The sequence below is a fragment of the Chlamydotis macqueenii genome, chromosome 3, assembly GCF_036417535.1.
Source record: "Chlamydotis macqueenii isolate bChlMac1 chromosome 3, bChlMac1.mat, whole genome shotgun sequence".
NCBI lineage: Eukaryota > Metazoa > Chordata > Aves > Otidiformes > Otididae > Chlamydotis > Chlamydotis macqueenii.
Genome location: NC_141558.1, coordinates 2,300,639 through 2,323,797, shown reverse-complemented (window position 1 = coordinate 2,323,797; position 23,159 = coordinate 2,300,639). Strand labels below are relative to the sequence as shown.

General features: G+C 48.1%; 1 protein-coding gene across 1 annotated transcript in view; it reads left to right on the top strand.

Moving 5' to 3' along the window:
• KIF13B (kinesin family member 13B) overlaps nucleotides 1-18,255 on the top strand; it is a 133,669-nt gene extending 115,414 nt beyond the window's left edge. The window contains exons 38-40 of the mRNA XM_086743592.1: nucleotides 7,708-7,770; nucleotides 10,724-11,744; nucleotides 13,320-18,255. Coding sequence (XP_086599718.1) covers nucleotides 7,708-7,770; nucleotides 10,724-11,744; nucleotides 13,320-13,606 — 1,371 coding nt within the window. The 3' untranslated portion in view covers nucleotides 13,607-18,255. The remainder of the gene's footprint in view (nucleotides 1-7,707; nucleotides 7,771-10,723; nucleotides 11,745-13,319) is intronic.
• Nucleotides 18,256-23,159: the final 4,904 nt, after the last annotated feature.

Genomic DNA, 23,159 nt, shown 5'->3' with positions numbered 1-23,159 from the left:
CCCCTAACCAGGAATTGATGGACTTCTGTTGCCATAAACAACAAAGTGGGGAGAGCTAGGTTCAGAAATAGAAATGGCTGAAGGAATGCTTTACAAAGAAAATGGAAAGATTTAAATCATCCTGGCTGGCTAAAAGCAAACAAGCAGATATGTGATAACAGGTTTTTGCACATAAATACCAGAAAGCTAAGTGGATCGGTTTATTACTTTCTCCTGGTTCATCAAACAACTGCAGTGAGAGAGAATTTCCAAAGTTCTTGTCAAGCGCCCTTTTCAGTGTGTATCTGTTACATTACTGGAGAGTACTTAATTATCTAATGTCATTAAAACCTGTTCTGGAAAAACGCTGGCGAACCAGCCTGAGCTCGACGCCTGGCCCAGCTGTTGGATTAAATCTCCAATACGTTACAGTTAAATTATCAGGGTTAGATGGCTGTACATCTCAGCAGAAAGCGTCAGATTTGTTTTGTTGCGCCTTGTAAGCAGGGTCTTAAGCTGATTTTAGTGCTTTTGAGCATCTTTCCAAGGGAGAAGTACTTAATTTTTTCCAAGTTTATAACTGAAGTTACGTTCATCATGACCAAGCAGCATTCTGAGTGGATGCGTTACCCAACCTCTGATTCTGTGCGAGTAAAACACAAGAAGATGTTCTGATCACTCATTCTGAAAATACCTTTTTTTTATTTTAGCAACCTTTTATTTCAATCATACGCCGTTCCTTAGGCTGCCGTCAATCTTAAAGTAAGCGAGCGTGTACAAAAATTATCTTAACAAACTGGCCGTTCCCATTGCTGGTTTTGTTTCTAGTCAGTGGTTGCCTGAGCTTCAAGATTGCGGAGACGTTCCAGTCAAGGTGGTGGCAGCTGACAAAATTGCCGTCTTTGACCTTCTGCTGCAAGTTTAGTAACTAATCTGGGGAATAATGAACCGCAATTAATGAAATCTGCTCTCGTATTCAAGTGTGTTTCTCAGACAGCACATAAAATAATTGAAAGAACTTCCTGCTCTCTAATTAGTTAGATTGAATTAATTTGGCATAATAGGATTCTTTATGTAACTAGCAGAACGGCTTCCGATGAAGCTGTTTATGTACCTAAAAGATTGGTTTCTGATGAAGCTGTTTATATACTTTTAAGTTAGAAAATGCCTGTTTTTTCCATTATCTTATGCCTTTAAATTAGTTGCTGGTAGTCTGTAAATAAAAAAAGCCAGCAATTTAAACCTTTTTGGACTGCTGGAATTGCTTTTTCTTTTCCTCATCTGTTCTTTAAAAAGCTTAGTACCACAGTGTGCGAGGTTTAAACCCTTACCAACCCTTCTTGCTGATGGGGAAAAAGTTTAAAATACTTGTGTCAAATATGCAGGTGGATGGAGAGCCAGAGTTTTCATCTCTCTGGGCTTAATTATATTATGTACATGCTCTTGGGGCTCGTATTTTTTATTAACACGCTGAGGCTTTCATAGTGTGCACCAAGCAGAATTGCTGTTCTTTACCTTGTGACCCCGTTGATCCCCAGGAACTGCCCGTGTAATTACATTTTAGGGCATCGCTGGGTGCTGACATTAAAAATGTACATATTAAATTTCAGTTTCTGTTTTTTGACATTGCTGTCGCAGAAGCACATCCCTCTGACCACATTGGTAAGTGGATTTTGGTCACCTTCAGACTCAAGAACCTTGCTGGATGTTCAGAATGTCTTTTTGTTAGCACATGGCTGAAATGAGAGCTCTTGAGTCTTAAAAAAAAAAATGATAAACTCTTTGAATTTCCATGTGCTAATGTAATTCATTTTTGGTTTGTGGTGTAGAAATTCAGACGCGTGACACATGCAGAGGGCAGCTCTCAAGTTTTTTCTCTTTCACCTTCTGGTGCAGACGTAGTAATTAATCTTAAAATTAATGAAATGCAGTTAATGAAAAGCTATCTAAATAGACAAAAGCCTTTTTCTAGCAGGGCGTTAAAAAAATAACAGTTTCATGGATGTGCACAGTGCGTAGCATAATTGCTAGAACTGACATTCCTTAATCAAATGTAAATAATGTGGCCTCAGAGAACCTCCTTCAGAATTGCGAAGGCTTTTTTTCAGAGTTTGAAATACAGAATCATTTGGATGTATAATCGGCACAGCTCGACGGATCCTCTGTGGCCAGCTGAGCTCGTGTGTGTCTAGTTCTTGAGACTGAGTTGTTAGTGTTCACACACGCTGGAAGGGAGGGATGCCATCCAGAGGGACCTTGACAGGCTGGAGAGGTGGGCCTGTGCCAACCTCATGAAGTTCAACCAGGCCAAGTGCAAGGTCCTGCACCTGGGTCGTGGCAATCCCAGGCACAAATACAGGCTGGGCGGGGAATGGATGGAGAGCAGCCCTGAGGAGAAGGACTTGGGAGTGCTGGTGGATGAGAAGCTTAACATGAGCAGGCAATGTGCTCTTGCGGCCCAGAAGGCAAACCGCATCCTGGGCTGCATCAAGAGGAGCGTGGCCAGCAGGTCGAGGGAGGTGATTCTCCCCCTCTACTCTGCCCTGGTGAGACCCCACCTGGAGTACTGTGTCCAGTTCTGGAGCCCCCAGCACAAGAAGGACATGGACCAGTTGGAGAAGGTCCAGAGGAGGGCCACGAAGATGATCAAAGGGCTGGAGCAGCTCTCTTATGAGGACAGGTTGAGAGAGTTGGGGCTGTTCAGCCTGGAGAAGAGGAGGCTCCGGGGAGACCTGATAGCGGTCTTCCAGTACCTCAAGGGGGCCTACAAGAAAGATGGGGAAAGGCTGTTTAGTAGGGCCTGTTGCGATAGGATGAGAGGTAATGGTTTTAAAATAGAGGGGGGTAGATTTAGATTGGAAATTAGGAAAAAATTTTTTACGATGCGGGTTATAGAACACTGGAACAGGTTGCCCAGAAAGGTGGGGGAGGCCCCATCTCTGGAAGCGTTCAAGGCCAGGCTGGATGAGGCTCTGAGCAACCTGACCTAGTCAGGGATATCCCTGCTCCTTGCAGGGGGGTTGGACTAGATGACCTTTGAAGGTCCCTTCCAACCCTAACCATTCTATGATTCTATGATTCTATTATTTCTTTCTGAGTTCGATTTTCCCTCTCATCCTCACACAAATAGTTTTTAATAACAATGCGTATGAGAAACTGGCTTTCGAAGTTCTTAGAGAAAACCACCGAAACTTATTTATGAGCTGACTTGGAAATGGTTATGAATTACGCTTTTCATCTGCCTGGACCTAGGAACGAAGTAATTTAGCTGCACAGAAAACGGTATGGTTAATTTTGCATACAGTGTATTAGAAATGGGAAATTCAAAAGTGTTATTACAGGCTGAAATGTTCCACGCGTGGAAGGTGGAATAAGAGGGGTTTGTCTGGGTTAATATTTAAATGCACGGTGTCTCTAGAGAAGAAAACAAACACCAAAAAACCAACAAACTTGTACAGGGTTTCAGATCTCCTTTTGGAAGGCAGGAGATTTTATGGTTGAAGGATTAATGACTTTAAAATGATGTTAAAATTAATGACAGGGAGGAGTATTGTTGGAGGGGACCTTTTTAAAATGGATTCAACTTTTTGGCTAAGTACTGGGCGATTCAGAATTCTTACCGCATTGCTGTGTATGTCTTGTGAAAAAAAGTATTTTATCCCGTGTGCTTAAAACTGATTTAAATCCCCATTTAATGAAGCAGCTGTTACACCCTGCTGCAGAAGTTTCCAATAGCTGCTTTTAAACGGCGATATGAACATAACGCTGTCGGTGTGGCAGTCCTTGAGCTCAGTCACTCCCGTCTGCGGACGCTAAGGCATAGGACAAGAGCAGTGGAAGTTTTCTGATAATGCCCTTCTAGATTGCATCAGCTGTAACCTTGGCTAGACTGTTCCCGGAGCTTGGAGGATAATTCTTGGACGCGCCGGCCTAGTCTGTGCCGTTAACTGCCACTGAACTTCCTGCATATTGGGTGTTAACACTGAAAGATTTTCATCCAGTGACATGAAGTCAAAAGATTTTGTGCTCAAGCCATCAGTCACTGTTGTCAGAGGCGTTTTACAAAACGTTTAATGACATTGAAAGACCAAATGTTTTCTTCTGACCTCGTTGAAGAGGTTGCTGTTATATATATGTCATATATGGGATGAAAAAGAGTTCATTTAGGATGAGTTCAGTCTGGAGAAGAGAAGGCTCCGGGGAGACCTTATAGTGGTCTTCCAGTACCTAAAGGGGGCCTACAGGAAAGACAGGGAGAAACTCTTCAGCAGGGCCTGTTGTGACAGGACTAGGAGTAACAGTTTCAAAATAGAGGGAGGTAGATTCAGATTAGATATTCGGAAAAAAATTTTTGCGCTGGCGGTGGTGGAACACTGGCAGAGTTTGCCCAGAGAGGTGGTGGATGCCCCGTCCCTGGAAACATTCCGGGCCAGGTTGGCCGGGGCTCTGAGCAACCTGATGTGGTTGGAGATGTCCCTGCTCCTGGCAGGGGGGTTGGACTGGATGGCCTTGAATGGTCCCTTCCAACCCAAACCATTCTGTGATTCTATGAATTTTGGTGCCTCCGTAAGTGAGGTGAGATACACATTTGTTTTTCCTGTTCAAGCTCACCAACATACCAGGTTGGTCTCCAGATTACACTAATCACTACATGGCTTTTGGTCACCTCAAATTATGTGCAAACTGACCTCTCGTCTGACCAGAAAATACACTTTCTAGGAAATTCTTATAAACTCACTGCGCAGAGTAGCAGCTCTTGGAAAAAGAAAATTTTTTTTCTACAAAGATTCAAAGATGCTTCAAAGCGAATTGCTTTCATGTTCTCTCTTACTCTGTATTTTGTCAACTTGGTTGAAGAAATTGTGCCAAAAATTATCACCGCAAAAGGGTCATGTTTTGCCATTGGGTAAATATCTATGCCTAGTTTAGCAGTAGCTATCTACAAACGTTTAATGACAGAATTTGGCTCTCGATTCAGAAATATTTTTCATCCAGTAAATGTCTTCACAGTCAAACACATTGTTTTCAGTATCCCCCCCAAGTAACTTGACTACTTTCATAACAAAGATTTTTTTTTTTTGGTACCCTTGCTACCCCAGTGAGGGTGTTTCTGCCCATCTGTTTCTTGTCAACGCCAAAGTTGGGCAAGTGCCACTTCTCATAATTGCTTTTTTTCCTCCGTGTTTTTCTAAACATTGCTTGGCAAAGTTAGTGTAGCTTTGAGATTTGTCATCCTTTCAGGAGGAAGACTTGATGAGGAATGATTAAAGTGTAACGGTTTTCTTTCTTTTGCTGTTTGATATCAGCCAGGTTTTTAGATTTCATGGGTTTACAGGCTGTAAGACTGAAGGTTTTTGAGAGATAAAAAATCCAAACACTTTCGTCTGTTTATTTTAAAGGGAGAAAAGGAAATCAAAAGAACTGAGGAATATCTTTGAATACTTTTTTTTAATTCCAGTTCTGAGTGCTTATCTCTGGATAATAATGCCAGACCTCAGAGCACGTCCCAGAGGTGGCACGTATACTGGGAGAAAATGGGGCAAAAAGATGGAATTGTGTTATGGTGCCAGTGCGAGAGCCTGGCCTTTAGCTCCTGGTACAAGGTTTGCTGAAAAAGGCTGTTTCCCCTGCTGTATCAGCTCACAAAGAGTGGAAGCAACAAGGACAGTGTTTTTCCTTTGCCAGCCTTTCTGAGATGCCAACAGGCAGTGTTTTTCGCAGTGGAGCATGGAGACATTAACTGGGATCATTTGAATTGGAGAGCCTTGGCTTCTCACCGAGGTTCAGCTGCACCTCTGCGAAAGGTTTAAAGTGCTCTGTGAGTGCCTGCCTAGGGATTAGCCCTGATGCCTTGTGACTACAGATTTTTTTTTCGTTAAAAGGTGATATTTAATAGCTTGTCTTTGCACTCCCAAGATGGACCAACCCATGGTTCGAAGATGGTTGAAGAAGAGAGGAGGAGTGTTCTGCCAAATTTTCTGCTCCCTTTAACACCGTGATAAGCCTCTATTAAACCTAAAATTTGCAGGGTTTTCTCGTAAGAAAGTTAATCCCTCTCGTCTCTAGTCTTTGTTAAAGTGAACCACTTGGCTGTTATGAATGACAGTCCCGTTATCCTTGAGTGTCTGAATTAATTCTTAGGATGAGGCAGAGGACTCGCACACCTCGTAGTTCTAAGCCATCTCTGGACTCGGTCACAAGTCGGTACCACAGTTGTTTTCAGGTTAATACTTTTGTCTGAGAAGATTGCCACTTTATTCCAAAGGAAGCTGAAGTGCTGGCGTATGAGGTGTCTGAAAACCACTGGATCACGAGCCCTAAAGCTGTGTTTATTTTTAGGCTTCATTGATTTGGTCTGGTTCGGGTCACCGTCTGCTTCCTGGAGCCCCACTGCACGTCCTAGGCAGGATCTCGAAATGGGAATGCCTTGTGCGCCCAAAATAGAGCCAGTTTGCCCTGAACCCCACTTCTGTGGTGTACTTTCAATTAGCAGGTTTAATGACAAGCAAACCTCTTCTCTCCTGCTTTCTTTCATTGAACCAAAACTTTAATATCTTAAATTATTTTGATCCACCGTGAACCAGTTGGGGTTTATGTCCATCTTTCGTCTTTTTATTTTTTACCTTGAACAACGGTGTTTTCCTTTAAAGCCTGGCAATCTCTGTATAAGTAATAGCTGTTCTTTTCTCCCACATTTATTTGTTTTGAGGACAGGATTAGTCATATCGCTGCTTTACTGTACTTAGACGTGATGCAAGAGAAGAGTACCTTCCTCTTCGGTTGTAAAGTTTCAGTTCCTTAAACAGGTTGTGGAATTCTGGAAATAGCTGTCTCAGAGATTAGCGCTGCCTGCGTATTTCTACAGAAGGACTTCTCAAGTCCATTGGAGAAAAAAGAAAAAAGCAAACTGCTCCCAGATTGTATAATATGTCACACTTAAAGCGCTCTTTCCCGGAAAGCAGGAACCTTCATTTGCAGTATGTTATTTAACAGTGCTAAAGAGAGATGTCTCTGCCTTTTTGTGCTCTCCTTGTCTTCATGCTTCCTTTTCCCAAGGTTCTCCATTGCTCTAGTGATCCCTTTCCCTTGGTACATGACAGCCCAAGTTGGCAGCTTAGCCTAAGATTTATAGTCGAGTGTCACAATTTGCTGTTGCAGTCTTTGCAGAGTGATTATTTCCAATCTTTAACATAAAAACCTGAAGACGGAGGGTCAGTTATTGTCAATGCCTTCATATCAAGCCCCATGAAAGAGAAGGTCCTGTTGGAACACAGAAGTGGTTCTTCAGGCACAGGACCAGTATGTTGTTTCTGGCTTCCTTTTGGAGCTAAAGTGAACAATGCCAAAAGCTAAATTGAATTAAAATGATGGAGATGGAGTTTTGGAGATGGACTGAAGCTGAGGATTTCACTAGTGCAACCTCAGATCTCTTTATCATCTGGTTGCTCAGTGGTCTGTCTTTGACCAACTACATAAAAGAAGCCTTTGTATGCTGTGACTTTGTTCTTGTAGATGCTTACATGTTAAAATTAAGGGATGCCTTGGTTAAGGGTTTTACCCTTCCAGCGTATGTCGTCAGAATGTAATAAAATAGCAATTCTTCGTCCTTTCGTGACAAAGGTTTGTCTGCAATTCCAGAATTTCAAATATAACTTTTGATGTTTACCAGTTTGGCAATATTTAATCCTTTAAGTGAATGATGCTCTATTTTTTTTTTCATTCCTGCAGGTTGTCCCACGAATTATGGTTCAGTCTGCCAGCATTGATGCCAGTGCCGCAAAGATAAAACAGGTAAGCGCATCCCAGGACGTGATGATCCCATTTTCATATTCGCATGCCTGGAAACCAGAGGTGGCAAAAGGCGGGTTAGCTGCTTAAGACCTGTTGCACTTCTACTGTTGCTTCCCCGTGAGACAATTAAATGCAGCATGTGTTGCTGTGTTTTCTTAGGTCCTGGTAAAATCTCCCCTTATATCGCTGGTTACACTTTTATATTCGAAAGCCTGGTTAATCATATGATTGCATTCTCAGTTAACTAGCTGAAATTTAGATGGTTTGCTGCTTTAAAAGGCAAATTGCAAGGCTCTAACACTTTCTGTGAACAGAACGTGTCTCTTATTCTGAGTGTTGACCTTAATTCTCAATTTTACGTTTCCAATTCATGATATCGGCGTGAAAAAAAAAAAAAAGGCTTTTGCTAAGCTGGAGAGAAAATAGCCCTTATGATCTCCCCCAGTTCAGCAGAACTTCAGTCTTAGGTCTAGCAAATCAGCCTTCTCCCACCGTGCTTTTATTGTCTTAGCGAAACGTGTGTTATCTGAATGCTTAAAAGGGAAAGCCCAAAGAAAGAGCAGAGCTCCAGAGTCCACGTGTACACCGCTGTTCTGGTTTTGTTAAGTGAGGGGGGCCTAAGGCAGTAGCTTCTGTAGGAGACTGCTGGAAATCACTCCCCTTTGTTCAGTGGACTCGGCTGGGCCTATGGCAGACCAAGGCTGAGCCAGTTGGTAGCAGAATGTCCTGTGATGACGCCTCTGCGATAATGTATTTAATAAGGGGAAAACAGAAAAAAAAAAAGAGGAGAAGATGTGAAGCAGCTGAGTGGGGGCAGAGAGGGGGAGGCGCGAGCCCTGTGGGCCTTGCAGGCCTCACCCTCTGGCCTCCCGCTGGGCGGCCGACTGGGCCCAACTCGGCCCGGCCCAGCTGCAAGAAGTGGAGAAGAGATGAGAAGTGAGTGAGATGTAAAAAGATCCTGAGAGGCGTCTGCCAGCCTGTTGTGAAGAATTTCTTGTGAGAGGATCGGCTGCAGATGCCAAGGTCAGTGAAGGAGGGGGAGCAGTAATGCGGCTCCTGGCCAAGATTCCCCTGCAGCCTGTGGTGACGACCATGGTGGAGCGGGTTGTCCCCCTGCAGCCCATGAAGGCCCACGGAGGAGCAGAGATCCCCCTGCAGCCCGTGAAGGACCCTGTACTGGGGGAGGTGGATGCCTGAAGGAGGCTGTGGCCCATGGAGAGCCCACTGGGACAGCTGTTCTGGAGGAACTGCACCCCGTGGAAGAGATGACCCACGCCAGAGCAGTTTCACGAAGGACTGTGGCCCGTGGGAGGGACCCCACGCTGGAGCAGGGGAGGAATGCGAGGAGTTCTTCCCCTGATTATGAAGTAGTGGCATAAAACAACACGTGATGAACTGACCACAACCCCCATTCCCTCTTCTCCCCTGTGCTGCTCGGGAGGGGAAGGTAGTAGAGATAATGTTAAGCTTGGGAAGAGAGAGGGGTGGAGGGGAGGTTATCTTGTTCTCGGTCTCATTCTCCTGCTAGTTTTAGAAATAAATTAGTATTTTTCCACAAGTCGAGTCTGTTTTGCCCATAACGGTAACTTTAAGGAGTTTCTCCCTGTTCTTATCTCAAACCTCGAGCCATTTTTCTTATATCATCTCCCCCTGTTCTCTCGGAGGGTGGGGGGAGTGAGAGAGAAACTGCGTGGTCTGATCCCGAGTGGGGTTGAACTACGACAACCGCTGTCTCCATAGAAAAGCTAAAAGTATGTCTTTAATCCACAGGAATATTTTAAAAACCCTTTTTTTGTGTGTTAACATTTCACTTAGCAATAGCAAGCTAGCCTTTGGTTCTGAAATTCCTGTAATTCAGTCAAATCCTTCTTTCTTCAAATGCCGCTTACGTTTCCAGTGGAAAAGGCAAGTCAGAATAAGGTGAAAATCCTGTAGTTTGGGGCACTCAACCACTATTTGGTTTCAAAATAGAGGGAGGTAGATTTAGATCAGATATTAGGAAAAAATTTTTTACACTGAGGGTGGTGGAGCACTGTCCCAGGTTGCCCGGAGAGGTGGTGGATGCCCCATCCCTGGAAACATTCCAGGCCAGGTTGGCCGGGGCTCTGAGCAACCTGATGTGGTTGGAGATGTCCCTGCTTCTGGCAGGGGGGTTGGATTGGGTGGGCTTTAATGGGCCCTTCCCACCCAAACCCTTCTGTGATTCTATGATTCTATGGGATAAACCACAAAATTTTGAACAGTAAACAAAAATGTACACCTGAGAGTGAAGACAGGCTATGTACAAACCTGCCGTCCTCCAACCACTTCTTTTTTCCCCTTCATATTAGCAGCCTCCTCCCTTCCTCCCAAAGAGATTTAGAGACATCCTAATCTTTTAGAGTACATGTGCTGGCAAAAGATATTGATCTATCAGATTTAGTAAACTTTACAGCCAAGAAATACATCACTAAAATGGGCTGTTAATCTCCTGAGGTGCAGTTAATTTCATACTCTGAAAGCGTGCGGTGCTGGCGGCATCGAGGTGGGAATGGCATTTGGAAACGGGGACAGAAATGACAGTTTAGTTGGAGAGGCGTGATTTATCAATCCCGAAAGTTAAGCCAAATAACTGAGAGAGACTTATAGATCATGGCTCTTTCACATTTCGTATAAATCCTGCTATTCAAACAGCAAATGACCGCTCCTGTAATATAAATAATTTTTCAGTAAATATTGGGGAACGTATTTCTTTTAGACGACACTTTTCTTATTAATGGGAGAAATGAGCTGACAGCCCTACAAGGTTTGCAAAGCTGACTTTGGATCAGCTTGCATCTTCTGGAGATTGGAGCTACACAGGGATTTAGATAAGCTGGAGACCTTAGTCCTTCCCAGAGGCCTTGCGTCTGTCCTTGTAGCCCAGATGTTTTGGATAACAGAGCTCCGCAGTCACTATCCTCTTCTCTTTCAGGCTAACCAAGAGGAAGTACGGAAACAGCCGTTCGAAACTGCAGTGCGGACGTCTGAGGCGGACAAGAGCCCGGAAAAGACCCCCAAAGTGCCTTTGCAGCAGCCCACGGGAGACACCCAGGTGCAGGACTCCCAGGAAGGACCTCCAAGTCCTCTGAGTGAAGCTTCCAGTGGGTACTTCTCTCACAGTGTCTCGACAGCCACCCTCTCTGAAGCCCTTGCAGCGGGAGGCGATGTTGTGGCTCAGGCAGGTCAAACGCCTGCAGTGAGTGACTTCCCAACTCCCGCCATGGCTCAGGTCACTTCTTCTGACGTGCCAGGGCACTCGGACAGTTCTTCAGAAAGCTGTCTCAGTCCTAAGAGAGAGAGTCTACCAGCCTCCAGCCTTCCAAGTGCTCACGCAAGACCTAAAGACGGCCCTGAAGTGAATGGCAATGATGCTTTGAAATCAAAATCTTGCACGTCTCCTGTGACTCATGGTGAGCAGGCACATGATGCCTCTGTAGCCACTGATGCAAAAACCTTTCTTTCTACCTCCACTCCAAAGAAGGAGTTGTTATCCAAACAATCGATGGAGTCAGCAGGACAAGCTAGGAAAAAAGAAATGGCTTCTGGGCCTTCGGATCTGGGGTTTCCCAGACCACAGATTCATCCCGACCCGTTGTCCCAGCCCGGCGTTGCAGCCTCCCCCTTCAAAATCCAGAAAGTCAAGACGTCAGAGCTGAAGTCCTTCACAAGCATGCTGGGGACAGATCCCACCTGTTCGCTGAACACAGGAGAGCCACAAGAAGGAGAAAAGAGCACGTCCACTGCCCGTGGAGGGAGCCATAACGGATCAGAGGCGACAGAAGAAAAGCTGGAGGTGACTTCTGACTCCGAAGATGCCAACGAAATTCCTGAGTGGCTGAAAGAGGGAGAATACGTCACAGTTGGCGCAAATAAGACGGGCACTGTTAGATATATTGGGCCCACAGACTTTCAAGAGGGAACGTGGGTTGGTGTGGAACTGGATTTACCTTCAGGTAAAACATGATCTGGGCCAGGTGTAAAGCAGGCAGCGTGTCGGAGTTTGCAGTGCTCATTTGAATGCTGCTTTTTAATGAGGGGGGTTCGTTAGCCATTACTCGGTGCGTTTGAAGAAGGGAAATAGAAAGGATCTTTCCCTGCTGTAATCTTTTTTCCAGTTTGCCTCTGTCAACCTAGTCTCGCCGACCTCTGAGTGAATTGTGTCCCTTTTCAGTAATTTCACTGGCTTCTTGCAGTGGAGGTAGGAATCGGGATTGCTTTTGCAGTAAAAAAAAGCAGCTTGGTTAGTGCATAGTTGCAGAAGACAGGCCTTGTGTCCAGAGAGATCTCTCCTGGACTTCTGAGGATCAGGGTGTCTAAAAAACAACAGGAACGGTGGAATTCAAACAAGTAGAGGAACTTCTAGGCTAAATCAGATGCAGTGTCTCCTAACAGGTTACCTAGTCTCTCACAAGCTATTTTAAAATAAGCTTTTAAATTACAAAGGACTATTTGTGTGTGATTCCGCCCCTCTGCTCTGCTCTGGTGAGGCCCCCCTGCAGCGCTGCGTCCAGCTCTGGAGCCCCCAGCATCAGAAGGACATGGAGCTGTTGGAGAGGGTCCAGAGGAGGCCACGCAGATGCTGAGAGGGCTGGAGCAGCTCTGCTGTGAGGCCGGGCTGGGAGAGCTGGGGCTGCTCAGCCTGGAGAAGAGGAGGCTCCGGGGAGAGCTGAGAGCGGCTCCCAGTGCCCAAAGGGGGCTGCAGGAAAGGTGGGGAGAGACTCTTCAGCAGGGCCTGGTGCGACAGGATGAGGGGTCATGGTTTTAAAATGGAGGGAGGTAGATTCAGACTGGGTATAAGACATTTTTTACACTGAGGGTGGTAGAACACTGTCCCAGGTTGCCCAGAGAGGCGGTGGATGCCCCATCCCTGGAAACATTCCAGGCCAGGTTGCCGGGGCTCTGAGCAACCTGATCTGGTTGGAGATGTCCCTGCTCCTGGCAGGGGGGTTGGGCTGGGTGGCCTTTGAAGGTTCCTTCCAACCCAAACCCTTCTGGGATTCTATGATTCTATGATTTGCTAATGCATCTCTTGCTGAACTGGTTATTTAACACCTTCAGTGAAATGAAAGAATTCTTCTGAATAGCAAGCGAGGAGGAAGAGTAAGGTGGAGTGTCCCGTTCAGAATAACCGTCTCCACGCAGAGACAGTGAAGTATACTGGTGTCACTGGAGCACGAGCCGGCTGTCGCAGGCAGCTGCTTCGTCTAATCTTACAATTTTATCCGGTTCAGGTATAAAACCAGCTGATGGTTTTTTGGCTTTACTCCTTTGGGAAGGCTACTCCCACTTCTCTACTCCACCAGTAGCTGGAAGACTTGTCATTCTGTCAGTCAGCGTATCGATCTTTAGATTTGTTTGCTCTTCTGCCAGCTTTGTCCTCTAGAGCCCGTAGTGCTCTCCACTCCTGGGTGTTTTCTCTCTCAGCATTTTCTTCTTGCTTTCTTCTTCCAGCGTCCTCCTGGTAGCGCGCCATATGCTCATGATAAATGCCGTTTTGTCTCTCATATGTCTTTCTCCTCTCGCCAAAGGTAAGAACGACGGCTCGATTGGAGGGAAGCAATATTTCAGATGCAACCCCGGCTACGGATTGCTTGTGAAACCAGGCAGAGTTAAAAAGGCCACGGGAGCTGCGAGACGGCGGAGCGCCGGCTTGAGGTTGCAAGGAGGAGCTGAGAACAGGAAGAGTGGCACCTTCTCCGGTTCGGCCTCCAACCTGGCTTCACTCACAGCTCTGGCAAAATCAGAAGGAGGATCCACGCTGCGGCCGGAGAAAAGCCAGAAAAACGCGGAGAACAGGAAATCCTGGGCAAACTGAGACAACCCTACCCATCGCAGCAAACGCCGTGTGATGCGGCCGGGGGAACAGGTCTTCTCGCTTCGGGAAGCTGAACCAACCACGTGAACTTCTAGTTTGTGGCAAACACTAATGAAGGGGTTTTTTTCTCTGCTTTGGGTGATTGACATGTTAATTCTCTGCCTTGTCGTGGTGCTGGATCTACGTCCTTCGTTTCCTGTTACAAATTGTGACGCTTCAGGGTATGGCAGCCGGTGAAAGCTCATGGCGGTGGGTGAGTGTAAGCTCGGCTCTCTTCCACCTTCCAGAGAAGGAAGAGACGCGTAAATTGTCCAAATTATGGCATGGCTTTCCAACAGCTACCTGTGCACTGGTGATCCTCTTGGTGTGACTGGCAATTCTGAAAAAAACCCTCCCCAAAATAACAGTTCTTGTCTAATTTCGCAAGAGGTGTGTCCACATGGTGAAGGGGCAAGGTTGTAGTGATTCCAGGCAGGTAGAGAAGCAACCGTAAAACTTGATTTGGAAATAAAGAACAAAAAAAAACCCCTTTTATTTTAAAAAGCAACAGCTCTTTGGTTATGTGACCTGGGAGCAGTGCCCGTTTTGATTACCGTCCTGTTGTCCCTCTCTCCTTCTGTGGGAATTGCCACGGTCTTTATAGTCGATTTCTTGGGAATGGGAGAAGGCCCATGACCCGCTCCGTAATATTTTTGATCTCGTCTTTTTAGAAAAGAGGGGAGTTGAGCGAATTTGCTGTCTGTAATCTATTTAACGTGCACTCTCACCATAACAGATCTCCTCTTTCTTGCTCCAAAGCGGCAGGACCTTCTCGTTGGTTCTGCCTGCGGGCCAAGAGGATTTTTGTGGAGATACCAGCACTTAAGTGCTTCCATGTTCCCACCCAGCCTGTGGAGACACTTGGATTTTTACCACTTACGCCAAGCAGAGGGTCGCTCTCCTGTTAACGGGATCAACCCAGTCTATTTATTTGTATTTATTATTTTAAAATACGAAATGTTTGCGCTTTACAATCATCCACCGCCTGCCGTCGCACAGAGGAGCCCTTGCCAGCACCATACCCAGCGCCAATCCAAAGAGGAGCCACCTCCGGCGCCGGCCGAACCGTCCCGGCGGCGCGCGAAGGCAAACGAGTCATCCCCAAAACGAGTCTCTCTCTTGAAATTGAGAGGTTTGGGCTGGCTTTTATAAAACTTGGTTTTATTTTTGGTAACCTTGCCGATTTTTAACCGCCCGTGGCCCAAATTACGTGTTACCGCACGCGTGTGTATATATCCTTGTGCACATATCGGTGTTCGCGCACTAACGGATCGAGAAAGGCCACAGGCTTTTATATCCTGAGCTGTTTATGTCTTGTTTAGTCATCACGGGGGGGTTGGACAGCTTGAGCAATAGACTTTTTATCTACGTGGGGGAATATTTAGGCTGCTAAATTAATGATTAAACTTTAATATGCATCTAGTCGCTGCCCGTGGGTACCCAAGTGCCTTAGCCATCTGGTTCAGAGGTCCAAGGGATGAAACATTGTCAGCAGAGGAGATAGGGATGCTCAGCGAAGGAGGTAATTATGCTGATTTACCGTAATTAATATCATTTATGCAGAAGGAATAAAATTAAAATAGAAACTAATCTGTAGCAGAAATAAACGGGATGGGTTACAGCGCAGCATGCATAGTGCTGCCAGGGAGCCGTGTATCCTCTCAGCTTTCTGTAACTAGTTTGTGTTTCCTAAATTTTCCTAAAGAAATCTTAATATAAAATGTACAGACCAGCTTTTAAAGATATTTTTAGTGTACAGTTTTTTCCTCCTTTTCCTTTGCACGAAGCTCCTGTCTGTTCAAGCCAAGGCGACGGGAGAAATTTAAGTAGTAAAGAATTCAGCCGCTGAAATCCCGGTTTTTTAAATGGTGACTGGTTTTTGTAGACACGACTCATGTTTCGTTTTGGGGTGTGACGAGCCTTGCTGATGAAAGACCGCCCACTAATTAATATGATGCCTCTTAAACTGCCTTGTGAGTTTTCTGACATCCACCTTGACCCTTTTTCTAATTGCACTTTGTTCTGACGTGCCACGGAAAGTTCGCTGATGTGGAACAGCCCCTGGCCTATCGCTGGGTTTTTTATTTTTCAGTCTCGGCATTTCATTTACTGGATTTTGGGAGATCTTTTAAAATTCCTCGCTGTTTGTTAGGTGGCCCCTTTGGGGGAGATATGAAGGGAAGAACCTGTCTGCGTCCTTTTGAAGCCTCTTTTCTCGCACCGCTGTCTCTGAAGGCCGGAGTTTTCCGGGAACGATGGAAAGGTGTCGAAGTTCCAGGAGTGAAAGGGTGAAGCAGAAGGCGGTTGGGTTCATCATTCGCTGTTTATCCTACCCACTACCAATTCCTCTGGCTGTATTTGTAAGGACGTATTTCAGCGTTTGCACATCTGGGGCGCGTGTTCGGAGGCCGCAACCAGCTGATACGGGATGGGCTTCCCTGTCCGCCTGCCCTCGGTCGGGGCACGAAACCGTGCTGTGCCTATTCAGAGGGGTGTGAACCGCGGTTTGAACAGAACATACTCTCTGCCCTCCTCTGAGGTGAATTGTCCTGGAAGCAAACTCTTTCGTTTGACTTTTGAAACTAAACCTCTCCTCACATCCCACCCTGACACCTGCCCCAAAAATGCAGCCATCCCAACCGTATCACAAGCTCCAGAAAGCCAAACAAATGAAATCTGGCCGTGAGGACGTTCTTGGAGGACTTCCCTGACTCCCTCCTGCTCACCCCAGCTTTCCTGCGCACGCGAGGTTTCTTCCCAAGGTGTTTTCCAAGATTTTGGCGCAGCGAGTGCACGTCCCTCTACTCAAAGCCATCTGTTACTTCGCACCAGTGAAGCCAGCTAACCAGAAAACAGTTTAAAACCATAGTGGAGGCAATATTTTTATTTGTTTTTAATTGATCACACTAGAAAATCTCTACGCTCAGCATAAAGGAGGAGGTGCTCTTAACTGGAACCGCGCAGCAGCTGAGGCTGGCGCGTTGATAGCTATGCATATTTCCCAAGATTTTCATGCACTTTATACAAGGGAGAAGAATATTTAACGCAGGAACTGTGATTTGTAGCGAGTGTCTGCTCAGTGGCGCGAGCTTGCTTTCTGTGTCCTTGAACCGTGGATGGCTCTCGTAGAAAATTGTGTCGGTAACGGTCGGAACCTGAGTCCGCGGCTCTGCAGATCCCTTCCTCGGCGCGGGGTTCTGCTCCTCATCAGCCCAGAGAATATTTTTTGGAGGGACTTTCTGGGTTGTCTCAAACCAAGCCAAGACTTCTTCCTGTGTTGTGTTCAGCTCTCTCAAGGTGTTTTGGACTCTTTGACCCCAGCAGTACCTTTTCAGGTTGAGGGCCGTGGCTTTTTCCTCTTTAATGATGTTTTAGTTCAGAGAAACTAACAGAAGCGATTTCTCATGGTAATGCTGCCCGAGTTCTTCAGAGGAGAGTTTTGTCGGTGGTTGAGACGGAAGCTCCCTGCTGCGCGCGAGGCGGGATGTTCAACGCCTTTGCTCTACAAACGAGAAACCCCCTCGTTCCTGCCTGTCAGTCATGAAAACCCGTGCAAAAGGAGCTTGAGTGTTGTAGACCTGTTTGTACTGTCCCGGAGCTGTTGAAGAGTCTTCTCTGTGTTTCCTTACGCTGGCACCGCCGGCTCTTTGCACAAGAAGCTCCGTTTTCGCAGTGCCTTATCCCTGGGTCGGCAAGCGAAGCAGCGAGGGGCTGGGTCTCATCCCGGCCTCCAGCCTGCCTGCCGCTGAGGAACGGAAGATGGCAATGAGTGAAGGTGCGGACTGGTCTCCCTACAAAATACTCTGAGTTGGGGTCACAGGAAAGTGTCTTCTTCCTAGATCTCCTTGATCCATCTTTGCTTTGGTTTCTGCGCTCTCCACCTTCCTCCTGAGCCACCGTTGTATTTTTCACCCCAAGAAAGGCTCGGCTGCCGCTGGCCGCCCTGAGCCTGCGGATGGGCTGGGTTCAGCCGGCGGCTGAGCCTGGTCCTGGCTCCGGCATCCGAACACCGCAGCGGAGGGAGCTGGGCCCTGGCTTTGGGGCTCCCAGCGAGAGGGAGGAGTGCCCGGTGCCGAGCGGGAGGGACGCGTGAAAGACATTTCCCCTTCCCCAGCCTTACCCGCTCGCCGCGAGCGGCGCTTTTGTTCGGCAGGAGGAGGCAGCTGCTCTCCCCCTCGCTTTCCCCTGCCAAACCGATGTTGAAGCCGATACCGGAGCCGCGCTCCGAGCGATAACTGGCAGGGTGGGAACAGGTGCCTTCCTGCCTCGCATCCTCGGCGTCGGTGCCGTTCTCCCCACGCGCCCCGGCGTGCTCGTTGCGGCCGGCGTAGGTTTTGCTTTTTCGCCACCGCCACCGCCCGCCGTGTCTTGGGAGAGCCTTTCCTGCCCGCCTGTCCGTCGATTTCTGTAAATGTAGTGGGTCTGTAAATAGAGCGGCTGTGACGCCGGGGTGACCTGTCGGTGGGTGTACTTAAAATGAGCTAAAATCCAAAGATACTTTGTAATGAGCTGTAAAGTTTTTAATTATTTCTGTACAATACTAAATGACTGTAATATTGTATTATACATGCCGTGCAGCCTGCATTACCGAAATAAACTTCTTCCTTAGAGCCGCGAAGTCTGTGCTCTGTTAATATCACCGAAAGCTCTGGATGCATTCGCAGCCCTGCGGTGGAGTAGCATCGCTCCAGGGTGCTGCCATCTCTTTTCAAACAAGACTTTTTGCCCTCTCACCTGCAATTTAGGGACCTTCCCATCAACGAGCAGAACCCCACGGCTTTGCCTTCCCTCCCTCCTCTTTGGCGCTGGGGAAACCCTTTGCCCACAGCCCTTCAGGGGTGGGAGTCCTTCTCACAGACCGCGACGGAGCCGAGGGAAAGCTTTATTTCATACTCGTTTTTCCAATCATTATGCTAAATAAAAGAAGATGGAGGCCTGGTTATGCTCTCCAGCTGGACTTTGGGCTGCTCAAGGGCTTTTTGCTGCTGGCCCTGCCCTGAATCATCACAGTGATTTTTTTTTTTTCTTTCAATTTTTCTTCCCTCTGCTCCTGTTCCCCTTACGAGCTGTAAAAACCAACTACTCGCAGCCCCCTCAACACTGGGCAAATGGCCCCAGTGTTTTGGGAGCAGGGAAGGTGGATGCCAGCTGGAATGAGGCAAGTTTCGCAGGGAAACTGCTTAAAAATCCCCGGGGTGGTGAGTGGGGAGGGAGCTGGGGTGGGGATGGCTCCTTTTGGGAACGGTTCAGCTGCCAGAGCCGGGCTCTGTTCTGGTTGTGAATTTGCAATGAGAATTAAGATGTAAGGCTGAAGAAATTATTTATTTTATGATCAGATGTCCAGATTAAGAACCATGAGATGGTCTTGGGGGTTGTCCAACCACTGTCTGAAAAATAAGAAACGTTCTTAGAGCAGCCACGTGCTTCCTGGAGGCACCGCTGTCCCTGGCAGGAGATCGCTGGTGTTACCCCATCGATGCGAGGTGCAGCACGGAGGAATGAAAACGGCAAATTCATTTCCTTCCGCTTATCTCCTGCAGCCTAAAAATGGCCCTGCTGCCTGCAGTGCCTTCTGCAGGAGCCCAGGACTACGGTTGTGTTGCTGGGGTGTAAAAGCTTTGGCTCTTACCAAAAAAAAAAAAAGAAAACAAAAAAAAACCCCACAACAAACCATCTCCCCATTGCTCATGGGGCCTTTCTGCCTCACATTGTCCCACCGCAGCCCTGGGAGCCACCCACCGCAGCCTCCTTGCCTGGACACGGCTGGAAGTGTCAGCCCTCGGGTGGTGTCATGGGGCGGGTGGGTCTGGGCGAGCGTCTCTTACAGATTATCAATATGTCGCTAATTAATGTAATGGCAGTGAATAAGCAAACTGAAAAAAAAAAATTATTAATTTAAATTAAAAAAAAAACAAATCGCTCATGTTGCCGCTTCCCTCCCAGGCCCTTGCAACACCAAGCAAATGCCCGTTACCGCGTGCCCTCACATGCTCACCTCACTGCTTGTGCCCCGAGCCAACCGGCTGGGGACAGTGCTGCAGGTTGTCCCTTCGAATCACAGAATCTTTTAAGGTTGGAAGAGACCTCCAAGATCAAGTCCAACCGTCAGCCCAACACCACCGTGCCCACTAAGCCATGTCCTGCAGTGCCACATCTGCACGTTCTTTGAGCACCTCCAGGGACGGTGACTCCACCACTGCCCTGGACAGCCTGTTCCAGTGCCTGGCCACTCTGTCAGTAGAGAAGTGTTTCCTAATGTCCAACCTAAACCTCCCCTGCCGCAACTTGAGGCCGTTTCCCCTTGTCCTGTCACAAGTTACTTGGGAGAAGAGACCAACACCCACCCCACTCCGGCCTCCTTTCAGGCAGCTGTAGAGAGCGATGAGGTCTCCCCTCAGCCTCCTCTTCTCCAGACTAAACAACCCCAGTTCCCTCAGCCGCTCCTCAGCAGACTGGTGCTCCAGACCCCTCACCAGCTTCGTTGCCCTTCTCTGGACGCGCTCCAGCACCTCAACGTCCTTCTTGTACTGAGGGGCCCAAAACTGCACACAGCATTCGAGGGGCGGCCTCACCAGTGCCGAGCACAGGGGCACGATCACCTCCCTGCTCCTGCTGGCCACCCTGTTCCTGACACAAGCCAGGATGCTGTTGGCCACCTGGGCACACTGCTGGCTCACGTTCAGCCGGCTGTTGACCAGCACCCCCAGGTCCCTTTCCGCCGGGCAGCTTTCCAGCCCTTCTTCCCCAAGCCTGCAGCGTTGTGTGGGGTTGTTGTGACCCAAGTGCAGGACCCGGTGCTCAGCCATGTTGTACCTCATCCAGTTCACCGCGGCCCATCGACGCAGCCTGTCCTGGTCTCTCTGTAGGGCCTTCCTACCCTCCTGCCCATTTTGGTGTCGTCTCCAAACTGACTGAGGGTGCACTCAGCCCTGTGAGCCAAAATGGCCTCGGGGTGGGGGGGGGCGACATGAAACACGTGGCACCCACCAACATTCAGGGCACCATCCCTGAAATGCACTCTGCCCTCCCTGCGTCCTCTTGTTTTTCTTTCACTTTGGCAACATTTTTTCCCCAAAAACACGTCTTCACGTCAAAAACAACTGGCAGCATTTGACATGGACCTTTTTTTTTTAAAATAGTGATTTTGTTTCATTTTGCGGTTGTGTGTTTTTTTTTTTTTTAAAGCAACAACCGCTGCGTTGATCCCACAATCCCCACTGAAAGTCATTTAGCAAAGGATATTTTTATCCATGCTGTCGCGCAATCAGTGCATGAAAATACAGCTGCTTTTTTTAATTTTTTTTTTTAATTCCCTTTAATGTTTTACCTTCTGAAAAAAAAAAAAATACCCAATCTTTGGCTGAGACACGGGGGCCTTTTGAAGTGCCGGTTCTTTGTTCCAGCCCTGCTCTTGCAGGAAGGGGAGCGCAGCGCCTTCCCCGCGCCGCGGCCCTGCTCCGCTTTGCTCCTCAGCCAAAGCTGCTTTGTAAAAGGCATCGATCGAAACGAGCAGGAAAATAATATTTAAAAAAAAAAACCCCAAAGCTGCAAAGAAACCTTTTTTTTTTTTCTCCTGTTCCTTCAACATGCTACCGCTTTCGTTGGCCTCACTTGTCCTCAACCCTTGGCCACAGCAGGGAAGCGATGGAATCACCAGAGCCACCGGAGTTTGGGTGGAGGCAGCCGAGGGAAGGCGGGGAGCGAGGGGACGGCGGCGCGTAAAAGATACGGCTTCTTTTAAAAGATGCACCCTCATCATCTGGTTCCCAGAGGAGAAAATAAAAAATTAAAAAAAAAAAAAGCACAAAAAGGGCTGGAAGCTGAGGTTTTTGCAAAGCAGTCAGTGGTTTGGGGGGGGTCTTGTTTGTTTGGGGTTTTTTTTTGTGTGGTTTTTTTTTTTATTTTTTTTCTCCCAATCTCCAAATGGAGCTTTTCTGCATTCCTGGGTTTCATCTGTGACACAGGGAGAGGACTTTGTCTGCGGCAGCGATAGGGACCACTCTCATCCAGAAAGGGCTCCCAGTCGAGCTGGGAAAGGCCCCGTCACCACTCCTGCCTCTACGTGTCGGTCTTCTCCCATCCTCCCTCTCCCGTACAAAATGAAATAAAGAACTGGGGGCTGTGGGCGTTGATGGTCGGCAGCATCATCAACTCCGTAACGGCCGAGTTGTTCCAGCGGTCACACTTACCCTGGGAGTTAGATTGAAATGAAACGTGGTGGGGATCAACTTGTACAGAAACACAACCCAATGAGATAAATCATCGAATCACAGAAGGGTTTGGGTGAGAAGGGACCTTCAAAGGCCACCCAGCCCAACCCCCCTGCCAGGAGCAGGGACATCTCCAACCACATCAGGTTGCTCAGAGCCCCGGCCAACCTGGCCTGGAATGTTTCCAGGGATGGGGCATCCACCACCTCTCTGGGCAACCTGGGACAGTGTTCTACCACCCTCAGCATAAAAATGTCTTATATCCAGTCTGAATCTCCCTCCCTCTATTTTAAAACCACGACCCCTCGTCCTGTCCCAGCAGGCCCTGCTGAAGAGTCTCTCCCCACCTTCCCTGCAGCCCCCTTTGGGCACTGGGAGCCGCTCTCAGCTCTCCCCGGAGCCTCCTCTTCTCCAGGCTGAACAGCCCCAGCTCTCTCAGCCTGGCCTCACAGCAGAGCTGCTCCAGCCCTCTCAGCATCTGCGGGGCCTCCTCTGGACCCTCTCCAACAGCTCCACGTCCTTCTGCTGTTGGGGGCTCCAGAGCTGGACGCAGCGCTGCAGGGGGGTCTCCCCAGAGCGGGGCAGAGGGGCAGAATCCCCTCCCTCGCCCTGCTGCCCACGCTGCTGGGGGTGCAGCCCAGGGTGCCGTTGGTTTCTGGGCTGTGAGCGCACATTGCCGGCTCATGTTGAGCTTCTCGTCCACCAGCACCCCCAAGTCCTTCTCCTCAGGGCTGCTCTCCATCCATTCTCCGCCCAGCCTGGATTTGTGCCTGGGATTGCCCCAAGCCGCGTGCTAATTCATACACACTCACTGCAGAAACTCCTTCCCTTGTTTTTCTGAAGCTGTTCCCCCCCGACCCATAGACCCTGAGCACGACCAGGCCAGGATGAACAGGCAGCCACCGCATCCCCGGGCCTTTGGCTTCTCAGAATTATTCCTGATCTCATAACTTCAACAGCTTTTTAGTTTTATTACCAAATGGCCCCAAAGCCTGCTCCCTGCCCTTCACCAGCTCCTTAAGCAAGAGCCCTTCTGTGTTGGGATGGCACTCACCATCCCTTCTCCAAGCTCCCAGAGCCTGGCAGGGGAGGTTTCCAAAAATAAGCCCAGCTTTTTGCCTTGCTTGCACTCACACTCTACTCTTAAGATCTCCTGTTGGTGCAAAGAGCCTCCAAAGGGCTCTGGTATCAGCCCCTGGCTCAAACTCCAAGGAAGCGATGGAGTCCCACCACATCAAATGTACCATCTGGGCCCCCACCACCTTCATCCCTCCCAGAGACCATCCTTACAAAGACTGGAGTCT